Genomic DNA, 12792 nt, shown 5'->3' with positions numbered 1-12792 from the left:
TCCATGTGAAAGGAATGCCTAGATTGACTAAGCTTTTACTATTATTCATAAATGAGTCATGGCAGTGTTAGCCATTTCTTCTTTGATTTTCAGTTTTCTTTAATGACAATGATTCTTGTGGGTTTCTTTTTTTTTTTCTTTTTTCTCCTTTGGGTTTGTACCATTTTTTTTCCACAACGGAATAGTACAAATAATGAAAACAGAAAAAAAAATGTTAAATTCAGTTGCTTTTCCAAGTGAGTGTTTTAGGGATTTCCTATCTTGAATTTAAAACACTGTGGTGGGATGAAGGGGGGAAACTAGAGGTTGAAGGGATGTAGCCTGATTCTATTTCCCCTTTAAAGAGGGTTTCGGGATATACAGATCTGCAGTGAAAGAGATCAATGAAATGTCAGTCCTTCCCCAGCAGTATTGATTTTACTTGCTGTGTGACTCAAAGTATTAGCTACTCCAGGAAGAACTGGTTTGATAAAGATAATTCCATCTGCTAAATCACTCTCACCCTTTAGTTAAGTATATTATGAAGTATGACTTTCAATATAATTTTCAGCAGGTGATTCTCGTTTCTACACAATGAAATTTAACCACGTTCGTGATTATGAAAAGCTTTTTGCTGTGGCATTACAGCTTTTGGACTGCAAGCATTTGTTCTTTGGTATAATCAACATTAAAGAGATACTCTGGTCACACCAGCACTTGGGAGGCAGAGGCAGGAAGAGAGGCGCTCAAGGCCAGCTTTGGCTACATAGTAGTAAGTTGGAGGGCAGCCTAGGCTACATGGCACCCCGTGTCCAAAAATATAATAAGAAAAAAAAAATGGGCCAAGGACTGTCTCTCCAAATGAGCCCTGATACAAATGTGCAGGTGTGTATGTACTGATTGCTGATGTAAGGGACGTGAAAGCTAACCTGATTCATTTGTTTTTAGGGGCTCTTGGCTTTGGGCCTCAGTGCAAGTCCATTGGAAAAGGCAGCTGCAACAATCTAGTGGTCACCAGCAGTCCCATGATGGTTCAGCGACTGGGACCCATTTCACCTCCAGCAAGCCAGGTCTCCACAGCATGCAAGCAGATCAGTCCTAGCTTACCGAGGGCAGTGAACGCAGCCAGCCTGAATAGACCTCCTTCAGATACCAGGTCTCAACTTACGTTTTTTTTCTACCCCCTTTCCTTATGGTATAATCATACCCTATGAGTGTTGTCCTCTCTCTTCCTGAGCAGAACATACTCGCTCGCTCGCTCGCTCACTCACTCACTCACTCACACTGGAGCAGCTCTTTCAGTTTTAGGTTTGTAGGAAAATGTGTCTGAAAAGTGAGTATGTGCTTTTATTCTTAACCTGTCAGTGAGGAGGAGTGGTTTAGTAGCTGATATCTGATCATATTTATTTGGGAGGGCCTCAGGAACCGAAGCCTGGTTTGTAAATTTGCCACTTCATTGCAAAGCAAGTCAAATGGTGGCCAGCTCTGCTCATCGGCCAGTTTTCCAGGTGTGTATTGCACAGTCTTGGGGCTGGTTTATAGGCTGTCAATTTGTCGACCCACCTGTCCACTCATCTGCTCAAGCATGTATTAAGTGCCAACTGTGTGCATAATGACACAGTTTAGGGAAATAGTGGGGAGAATGAAGATAAAAATCATGACTTCTGTTGTGTTTGGGAAGACTTATTTTTCATTGTTACATAAGTCTTTGGTTAAATATTTGATGAGGCAGCAGAGTAAGTACAGTTACAGCCTCTGTCTTTTCCATTCAGAAGAGTTAAACAGAAAAGAAACCATTTACCTCCAGACAAAATTATATCTTTTTTCAGAGTTGGTATGTTTGTGTTTGTGTGTGTGTGTGTGGGGGGTGTTGAATAAAAGTGAACTACAGTGTAGCATTTAAGCTCAATTTCTTTTGAAGTTTATCATTTTATCTCTTAGAAGTTATTGTCTTGGAAGAACACGATGCAGACTTTTTGCCTGCGAGGACCAGTTTTGAGTTGATGGATCCTGCAAAGGCGTTGACTCTGCATCCTTCTTCCTAGGCTGTAACCAGTTAGGGTGCCTTGTGGCCCCGAGACCGACCCCATTTCTTCTTTTTTCCTTCCTTCTGCTAATCTTTTCTGTTCTTTTCTGGACCTCCTTCCAGCTTTCAGTTGAGACTCTGAAATCATGGCTCCCGAATCATTTATTTAAGCCATTTTTTTTATGAGGTGAAAGCTTGCTTTCTCCCTGAGGTTTCAGTGATGGCAAGCTGCTGTCACTCTCCCATTGATGATTATGCCTCAAGGGACTCCTCAGCCTTGCTGAGCGCTGCATGTAAAATTAACTGTGCTCATTGGTGGGTGTCACTGGAAACCTTCAGCTTCCTGTCTGCAGCAAGTCCAGCCCATGCCTGGAAGGCAGTCATAATTAATGGAGAAAGTGACGGCTTAGCCCACTGAAGCCAGGTGCCCCGTGCAGTCCCTTTCATGGTGCGGCCAGGAGGGTCATTATCTCAGTATTTCCTGGCATATGTCATTCCTTAGCATAAGATTATATCCTTAAAAGACAACATCTTGACGATGCACTGACAAGTGTTTTGACTATTCTGTGAGCCCTCTTCTGGGAATATTTTTCCCCCCAGGATTGGCAAAGAAACAGGAGTTGAGAAATGGCGTGGTGAAGGATGGAACCCACTTACAGCAGTTTGGAAAGGTTGCATTATTTTATGTGATCATTACATTTGTTGTGTGCTTCATCAGGTGAGCAAAAGCTTAAGAGGCAACAGTGCAACCCAAAGACACTGTACAATCTAGCACGAAAGAGAAGACAGTGAGCAAACCAGCTGAGCGTTTTGTGCATCAGGGTCCTTCTGCAGGTAGCTGGGACTGGAGTTACCATGAAGCATTCAGTCTTGAGAGATGCTTGCCCTTTGAAAAGCTGCAGAGTTGATTTTCCCCCTCCACAGTAGTACAACTGCTATGCACTGTAGACAATGGGGAAACTATAGAAAATCATCAGGCGTTAAGTGTGCTCATCCTGAGTCCTGTCACTTTGAGATTATCACGAGTGAAGCCTGAAAAACACCCTTCAGGAACCTGTGAACAAATGTTCTCTGGGCACTGGCTTTCCTGGCCATCAAGTTGACCGTATAGTAGACACAGTTTTATGACTTTTTCACATACACACACACACACACACACACACACACACTACATATGAAACATACACACATTTATGTATATATATCTTAAGCTGTTTTTGAAGGCATCTTCTTTAACCTCATGTCATGGTTTTCTTCCACCCTGAATGTCATTTTACCAAGAAAGTATGGAAATAAAACATACCAGTTCTTTATGACTAGGCATGTAGTTCTTTGGTTTTTATGATCTTTAATAGTTAAAATGTGTCCTCCTTTTCCTTCTTGTCTTCCTCCAACCCCTCTTTTTCAAATTTATGGTTTTTTCTTTAAATATTATTGCTGCATACATTTAAGCAAATGAATGTAAGTGCAACCTGCTGAGGCCCGTTGGTGTTGCCTTTGTGAGTGTTCTGACCTCTTGGCATTGAGTTCACCCCTGGACGTGACTAATTCTCTCTTTCTGAGCAGTCTTTTTAATTGCTTGCAGCTCTTCATCTGGGGTGGTGGCCCTGGGAAACTTTGCCCATCCATATTGGCCTGCCTGCTGTATCCTGATTAGGAAGCTGTATTGTTGAGTTACCACAGGTGTAGCTTCCCTGTCATTTCCAGAAGACAGAACATTCCTGGTCTGTTGGCTATCACAGCCTTTCCTTTCCTCTTCCTTGAGGGTGTCATGGTTGTGTTATAGATGGACAGTCCTGTTGTAGATTGCTTTTGCATTTTGACTAGGTGTGGTATTTTCTAATGGTCTCCATATGCTGTGATGTGTTGTTTCTTTGTTGAGGAATGAAAGTTGCATGTATCTGTGAATATAAGGATACAGGTGTATAAAGCAGTTAGGGAAAGTGCCCAGGCATGTATTCTTGGCGAGGTTTATAGTACCAGCTGCGGTTTCCCTCCTGTTGAATAGGACTTCGGTCCGAGTAGGTAGCTGTTGGTTTCCACGAAGATGTGGGTGCCGCTATTGTACCTTTAGGGTTCTCTTACCATGGCATCACCACAGGGTAGGACTATTGCATATCTTTATTTTCCTTGATAGCTTGCATTGTGGCTCTGTCTCTTATTTTAGTATTACAAATATTTTGTTTGGTTAACCTGCAAAATTTTTTTACTTCATGTCTCTGGTGATTAGAATAAATTCTTAGGAGTTACGATTTGCTGGTTTAAATGGACAGCTATTAATAGTAGCTTTGCTGTTAATAGGCAGTTTCAGATTGTATTGGGGAAAAGACAAGCCTATGTTTAAGATCAACAGTGGTCTCAGACAGTAGCATGCACTGAGATTTATATGTGATAATTGTGTAATTGTCTTAATTGATACTTTCCATCATTGATAATATTGAGCAGTTTTTCTGAGGTTTTTCATCTTCTTTCCTTTCTTCCTTCCTTCCCTCACCCCCCTCCCTCCCTCCTTCCCTCCTTGATTTGAATGTGTTTTTCTTCTGGTGTGCTCCTTTAAGAACCTGCTCTTCTTTTAGCTTGTGTTCTCTTTAATCCGATGGTGGGAATCTTGCCCCGGGGCTGTGTATTTGGTGTAATTGACTTCCTGCTCATTTCTCATTAGCCCACCACAGTGCTAAACAATCGCTGTATCCTGTTGAAGAGTCAGGAGCCTGTTGTCAGTTAGGTGTTCCTCACACCCTGCTGTAAAGGCATGTCCCTAAATGACAAGCCTGGAAGGCTGACACAACAGCTGCTTCACGCAGGGGTTAAATATGTCAGCCTGGCGGAGCTAATCAATAAAGGAGACAGGATGCTGCTCGTGTGAGCATTGTGGACACTGGGGAAGCCTAGTGTCCGCGTGCATGGTGAATTTGAACTTAATGATTGGATACCTAGAGTCCTAGCGAGCGCCATCCCTATCGAAGTATGGTGGACCTCAAACACAGAAAGCCTGATTGATTTGCCCAGGGTCAGTTTGGCAGTATTACAAAGGTCAGCCATCATCTAGAGATGTCGGTCTAGGCCGACATACTCTGCATTTGTCTTTTCATATTCTAAGCTGGACATTGGTGGTGGTAGATGCCTTCTTTGTTCGTATTATGTCCGGAAAGCTCAGAGATGGCCAAGAAGAGGACTGAGAATGGACTCTAGGCTCCCTGTGCAGGCTAATACCTTATAAACCTATGCTGTGTGTATGAGCCATAATAACTTTTTTGGAAGATTTACTGGGGTGCATGGATGAAAATTTCCAGATACAGTATGGCATATCTTCTTTCCTAAGACCTGTGGGTTTATGACATATATGTCATATATATTATACTTACACAGATTCAGTTATATACACACTTTGAATATGCACGCTCGTTTTTCCTCGAGCATCAGTCCAAGGAATTCCATATGACCTTTAAGTTAGAGCTTCTTTTAAGTTTTAGAACAAAACAGCTCAACTTGGTCATCATAGCTCCTTGGGCTTTGTGAGAACATACTTTTCCTGATGGTTTCTGAGTTTTTTTGCTTTGCTTTTATTTGGTTTGAGATTTATCGTCTTTGCCTTTCACATACAGTTACAAATAAACCAGTCACCAGAAATAATGTCGTTAGGATCAGATGAGCATATGGAAATGGAGATTGCTCTCAGTGTGGTGACACAGCCTTCTGAGTTCTTTGTCACTTTCTTTTCCACAGGCCTGGTGTGCATAGCAGCAGGGGTTACAGGCTAGACTCCTTGGCACCCTTCACACTTGTTCAGCGTACTGTTGCAGAAAAACAGACAATTTGTGATGCAGTCCTAGCTTGTGTGGTTTTTAAGCCTGTTTTTCCCAAGTCTTTCAGTCAAGCAGAGAATTGTGGGCCACATGCAGGATGCACTGTGAGGAAATGTGAACCAGCCAGGTCTCTGCCAGTCACTTCCCCACATTTGTAGTTTGCTAAGGACCCTACACCTCTCCTTTGCTGTCACAGTAGGAAACTCACTGATTTTTACTTACTTTCCTTTTATAAAAATATTGTTAAGGGTTTGGTTAATTTATCTCATACTGTTTATGCAATACATAAAAAAAGCTCTGTAAGCTTTGCAAAGAGTGGTTCGTCAGCTGTCATGATCATTTTTTATTTTAGTTACTTGTTCTTTGTGATAGCATCTTCTGTCTAGTCTAGGTTTTCCTTGAGGTTATGATCTTCCCAGGTTTGCATCGTAAGGCCTGGTTCTTCCTTACATGCTTTTCTTAATCAACCAGTGTTAAGTACTTACTCGGTATTTAACATTCTGGTAGGTACCGGGGGAGATAAAAATCATCCTTTCAGTTGAGGGGCCCTGGAATTTGCTGAGGAAGAGACAGGTGCTTCAGAGTGTGGTGCAGACGGTAGAGCTGTTTTGCGGAGAAGACTCTTCCGACAAAGATGGAGTTCATGGGGCAGGACTGAATGGTTAGGCCTCCTAAAGTACATCACTGAGAGATGTAGGGGAGGAAGAGACTGTCTCTTGTTGGAAGTTTTGCTACTATTAGGTCTTTGAGGTGTCAGGGGAGGGAGGAACACGAGTGAGTTCTCTGTTCAGACCATTGCTTTTCAGTAGACTATTCAGTTTGCTTTCCGAAAAATATTTCACAATTGCCTTGGAAAACTGAGAGGCTGAAGAAGTCAAGCAGCATGCCTTCCCCCCAGGTAGGCTGTGCTGTAAGTTAAGCCACGGTTATCCTAATTTAAGGGCAACGAGACTCGCCTTTCATTGTTGGAAAAGTGAATGTTTCTCTATGCTGCCCTTGAACTAAATAGAGCAGTTTTATCGGCAGAGTGTGTGCCATTGAATGGGCTGCTCCAGCTGCTGGTTACCATTTAGAAGTCTGAAATGATCTAAAATGGCCGCTACCTGAGAATGGCCGCCGCCTGAGAATGGGCACCTGCTCAGCCCTGGAGCACTGTCCGTGTCCCGATGGCCCGTAGCTTCTGGACCTTGGGGAGCAGCAGAGCCAGTCCTCTCTGCTTCGCACATGGGATTTCCACAGATGCAGCTGGGTCCTGTAATTCCCAACTCTCACTGGGGATAGGGTCAGAAGGCTTCTGCCACCGAGTCACCAGAGCTTTGAGCTGGGCCCTGCAGGAGGAGCTGCATGCTGTGAGCATGCTCAGAAAAGAACTGAGAGGTGGCCATGGGGAATTAAAATCCGAACTGTGGAGAGGCCACTCTGGAAGTTGCAGAAGGACTTTAGTCCAAATGTAAGGATGTGAGGCAAGAAACCAATCTATGTCAAGGGTAGCTGGACATAGGTTCCTGCTGTGTTTGCCACTGGTAAACATTACCGCACCCGACAGCCGGCCTCAGGTCGATTGCAGTGTTACCACCTTGCGCTGTGCTTTTCAGAGCCGCGATGTTTCTTCACATACCCCAGGTTTGGCAGAAACGGTATTCCCGGTTTCCGTTCTGCAAAGTGGAGTAGGGGAAAGGTGAAATGATGCTTCCCCCTTCCTTCACTTCCTTTACAGCAGGTTGATATTTAACAGCTGGAGACAGTAAACGTGTTCACACTGGAAAGTCACACATTTTATATAACAAGCTTTGGTGATTAATTTATTTAAATAAAAGTCTCTAGAAAGCCTGTTGTAAACACATACCAGTAAGCCAAGCTTCTCAGCTGCCTGAGGTGTCTGAGTTGGGATCTAGTATCTTTTCTCTGTGTCTGTGTGTTGACCCTTTTTGGGGATATGAATGTTCTGTCCCAGGGACATAGCTTTTTGTTTTTATTGGTTTTAAAGGCAATTATGATGTCCTTGGAAAACAAAATGAATTTTCAAGGGGCTAGAGTTACCATTATGAACCACTTTGATATGCAAACAATGGATTGTGACAAATTCAGTATTTTTTTTTTTTTGAAGGGTAAGGACAGGGAAGGAATTGTGAAAATGAACCACTGCAAGTGAATGGCCTGTTCTCGGCCTAGAGCTGCTTGGATTCAAGGACAAGAGCTCATGGGAACCCCATCTAACAAACATGGTTAAATCCCACTCGGCCTGATGCCTGATTCCAAATGCAGCGTGTCAGTGTTTTACTCCTTTATGTGTAATAATTCTGTTCTTTTAAGGACTGTGTGTGTGCGCGTGCGTGTGTAATAAAGAGTGAACTCTGTGCCTCTGGTATGTTAGGTTGTGCTTTGCGTCCACGTATTTTACATTTTCATAAATCATCTAAGGCCCTTGGAAATGTATGCGTATTTGCACTGTAAGCTGCCCTTTCAAGATTTCTGATTTGGATAAGATCAGCGAAACTGAGTTGCAAAATTATTAGTAAGTTTCTAGCACAATATTTATCTTAGAAGATTTACTTTAAAAAAAAATCATGGTTTTATATGTTACCTTCCCAAGCAGAACTGAATTGAAGGCTAGTTTCTTTCAGAACTATGTGGCCTGCAAACCTACTACAGCATGGGGCACCCAGTAGGTGCTTAACAAACACTCATCTGGTTTACCATGACAAACATCTATTAACTTTTTCCTAGTCCCCAATATCCCCCTTTTGTATAACAAAAGGATATTTTGAAATACAGTGAGGACTGTTTATTCTCATTAAATAGAAGAACTGTTTATAACAATAGTTCTTTTATTAGTCTAGTAAGCGCTAGCTTTTATTGTTTGTCTTGGTAAAATACTATTTACCTGGAACTAAAAGCCTTGGATTTTATCATAGTCCAAGAACTTGTGCTTGGCGGGGAATGCAATTAGGGGAAATACTTAAGGGACTGTCAGTGCGACGTATAAAGCTCTTAGCTCTGAAGCAATCCACATCCCACTGAAATGTTTTTCTTCTCCCTTCTCTCTGGCTGCTGCTCCAGGTCCGTTATTTTGCAAGAGTCTCTGGTCTCCACGACGCTGAGTCTGACAGAGAGCCAGTCAGCGCTAAGCGTGAAGCAGGAGTGGTCTCAGAGCTACAGGGCTTTCCCTTCACTTTCATCCAGCCACAGCTCTCAGAATGGCATGGACCTAGGGGACCTCCTTAGCTTGCCTCCGGGCACACCAGTGCCTGGCAACAGCGTCTCGAACTCGTTGCCGCCCTACCTTTTTGGCATGGAAAACAGCCACTCTCCTTATCCTAGCCCTCGGCACTCAGCAACCAGGTCTCACTCCACCCGCTCCAAGAAGCGAGCGCTGTCCTTGTCCCCTCTGTCTGATGGCATCGGGATTGACTTCAATACTATCATCCGCACTTCGCCCACATCCTTGGTTGCTTACATCAATGGATCAAGAGCCTCCCCGGCCAGTATGTCACCACAGTCAGAGGTCTATGGGCATTTCCTGGGTGTTCGCGGCAGCTGCATCCCCCAGTCTTGTGCAGCGTCCAGCGGGCAGAAGGGTGTGCTGGTAGCCAGCGGAGGACATACGCTGCCGGGCTATGGCGAAGACGGTACACTGGAGTACGAACGCATGCAGCAGTTGGAACATGGTGGCCTGCAGCCTGGACCCGTAAACAACATGGTGATGCAGCCTGGTCTGCCGGGGCCGGAGGGCCAGACAGCCAACGTGCTCAAAACGGAGCGTCTGGAGGAGTTCCCGGGCAGTGCCGTGGACCTGCCCCCCGCGCCGCCTCTCCCTCCTCTTCCCCCGCCTCAGGGCCCTCCACCCCCCTACCATGCCCACCCGCACCTTCATCACCCAGAGCTCCTGCCTCACACCCAGTCTCTGGCCCTGGCCCAGGCCGGCCTGGATGAGGACGGGGAGATGGAGGACTCCGGGGGAAAGCACTGCTGTCGTTGGATAGACTGCAGTGCCCTGTACGACCAGCAGGAGGAACTGGTGAGGCACATCGAGAAGGTCCACATCGACCAACGCAAGGGGGAAGACTTCACCTGCTTCTGGACCGGCTGCCCTAGAAGGTACAAGCCCTTCAACGCCCGCTATAAACTGCTGATCCACATGAGGGTCCACTCCGGGGAGAAGCCCAACAAGTGTACGGTGAGTTGGGAGTTTCCTAAGTCCTGCGCCACCTTTCTTTAAGGCCCAGCTTTCTTTCCACGCATTTCACGCATGCCTTTTATCAAACATGACCAAGGAGCTGGCCAACAGTCTCTGTTTGTGTGGAATGTGGATGTGTGGTGGGGGGGAAGGTACCGGTTAGGTGGCTCGCCTGGTCAGCCAGCAGGCACAAGGGGAAGGTTTCTTTAACAGCTGATGGCTGCTGGTTTCTCTCACCGTTCCAGCTCAAGCCCCCTGCCGCCGAGGTAGTGGGGGCCAGTCTGAGGAAATGTGGGAGGGACACAGAGTACGTGGATGTCCAAAAGTAGGGGACCACACACTGTGCCACAAGCAAGCTTTTGCTCTTTTCCAAAGTAGATATTCAGGCATTGTTTTTTTTTTTTTAACCTCCAAAAATGTAGGTGTCGGGGAGGAATGATTTTGACATTTAAGAAAGGATTTCTCCACGTAGGGACTTGGCTAATGCATGCCAGCACTTTGTGCCTTCCAGGGTCGTGAAGCTCTTTAATGATTTACAGTCATCAGGGGAGAACTAAGGGGATACCACAGGAGCAGAGCCTCGTGGGATCTCCCGTAGTTTTGAGGAAAGAGGGTTTTGTGGAAAAATGTGAGGCGTGAGCTGAGAAGTCTGTGCCTTTGGTATTGAAGCACATGGGTCTAATGGCTCTCCTGCCTTCCTCTTTCCCAACACTGATCCTGGAACTCTGATTCTGTTTCTTGGCAAAATCGACTGTTTTTGAATAATATGATTCTTACATGCTTTCACAACAGTTTCACACCTCGCAGAAACCCTCAGGGCTCACAAGCAGGACTTCACCCACGGGTTCACAGAGATAGCCTTGCTCAGTCTGAGACGGCTCACTGAATTCTTGGGGGAAAAAAAAGGAGCATATGTTTTGTATTAGTCTAGATGGACAGGCGTAATTCGTCAGAGTTGGAATTGAGAATTCTGTGTTTCCTTAGTATCGAGAGTTCTGGAGATCAGTAGCCGGAGACTATAAACCAGTTTGAAAGGGAGCGGGTTTGAACTGTGGTCTCCCAACCAGCACCATCTCTTCCTACAGTAGGTGATGATACAAAGCGTCAGGACTGTTTGTGTTTGCCTGTAGACTGGCCAGGTTCTAATTCATGCCAAAAGCACAACATACAGGCGAGAGCTGGGTTGCAGGATTTAGAAACACTTTTCACCAGGCACTAGGTATTTTTAAGGCTTTCTGGTGGAATGGAATTGCATTTCTTGTCATTACGTTATGCCCCGTGTTGTGATTTTTCTAAAGGAAAACCTGAAGCCGATGCCTCGTGAGAGTACCCGGTTCTCTGAGTGAAAAGAATAATTACATTCCAGGGGGCCCAGCCTCACTCTGTCAGTAGGGTTCTGTGTTTAAAATGGCAGAATGAGACAAGCGATTGAAGGCAATTCTACCTACTCTGCTTGGAACACAGGAGCCTGTTGCAAGCAGGAAAGACATCGAGTTTCTGAAGGAAAACAGTCCAACCTTTTCATTCTGACTAACCCCGGCTGAAAATGGTTTACTGGATTTGACTTTACTGAAATAAATGTTAAAGTTAGAATTATATAAAAATGTTTTTTTTGGCATTACAAAATTAATTTTAATGCAAAAGGATTTCCCTGTTTTCACCTCTGGTCCCAGAGTTTTCAAAGGCATTTAACTCTACAGAATTGACTTCTGCTGGAGAGCATGGCGGATATTAGAAAGAGAAATAAGTGAGGAACAAAATAGCTGAGAGGTGAGCACCGCTGTTCATGGTGCTGTTCAGGATGGGCGGATGAGGTACCTCTGCTCTCCTAATCTGCCCTCTCCTCATTAACGGGTGGAACCTTTGCAGAACCAGGCACTACTAATCCAATAGCATAGCAAACCCAGGATTACATGCTAGGGTGCGAATGCATTCAGACAAAGCAGTGTTCTTAGGAGGAACTGAAGCTATAATTGCACTGTTGGGAGTGTATGTTTTTAACAGGAAGATAGCCATTTTTCTGTGAACTTACGCATCATGAACCTTGTACCTTCTGAAGACTGTGTATGTGGCCGCGTGTCATGTGCTCGGTATGTGTGGGCCTGCAGACGGCTGGCGGTAGGTAGTCTTGCTGAGGTTTGGTGGATGTCTCAAATTGTGGCCCTTGGACAAGGAGGCATTGTGATCAGCGGGGATGAACACTTGCGTGGTGCAGCCCCCTGCCCTTTGTGAGTCTTTACCCAACCACAGGATCCAGGTACACAGACCTTCCAACAGTAGAACTTTTGATGGCATTGACACCCGAGGGTGATTTGCTCAAAGCTAGAGCAGTGCAGGCTAAAATGATGATGCTCATCTGGCGAGGTGCCCTTCAGATTTTGTGGTGAGTGGCTTAAATGGGAAGGCCCGGTCCGTCTTTATTTTACATTTGTCTGACTTACTCCCTCTTTATATGGGATAGCTGGACTTAGTCATCATTTTCACTTACTGGGATCACTGAACCAAGAAATGGTGGCCCCTGTGTGTTTGGTGACCATGACTACAAGCCGTACAAAGAACGCCTGGAAGTCATGGTAAAAGGAGGGTGTGTCGGGGCTAAGGCCTGCTTTGCAGTAAGAGGCCTCTGTGGGATCTTCCCTGCATGCCAAGTTCCCGTTGCTCCGTGCAAGAATGCTTTTTATCATTCATTCCTCATTGTGACCCTGCAGACCAACCCAGAACCCGGGGTATCGATCTCGCAGGATTCTTGGTGGCACAATCAGGGGAATATTCCTAATGCATCATTTGGTTCTGTTATTGGAAGA

The 12792-nt window shown here is 45.1% G+C and overlaps 1 protein-coding gene across 2 annotated transcripts in view; it reads left to right on the top strand.

Annotated features, from left to right (window-relative positions):
- Glis3 (GLIS family zinc finger 3) overlaps window positions 1-12792 on the top strand; it is a 422140-nt gene that overhangs the window by 135732 nt on the left and 273616 nt on the right. The window contains exons 3-4 of one of the 2 annotated variants that reach the window (XM_021634256.2): window positions 928-1135; window positions 8872-9988. In XM_021634256.2, coding sequence (XP_021489931.1) covers window positions 928-1135; window positions 8872-9988 — 1325 coding nt within the window. The remainder of the gene's footprint in view (window positions 1-927; window positions 1136-8871; window positions 9989-12792) is intronic. The other variant, XM_060388073.1, reaches the window with a different exon arrangement.

The sequence above is a fragment of the Meriones unguiculatus genome, chromosome 1 (genome assembly GCF_030254825.1).
Source record: "Meriones unguiculatus strain TT.TT164.6M chromosome 1, Bangor_MerUng_6.1, whole genome shotgun sequence".
NCBI classification, from domain to species: domain Eukaryota; kingdom Metazoa; phylum Chordata; class Mammalia; order Rodentia; family Muridae; genus Meriones; species Meriones unguiculatus.
The sequence above is the reverse complement of the archived record's forward strand: the minus strand, read 5'-3'. Positions and strand labels throughout refer to the sequence as shown.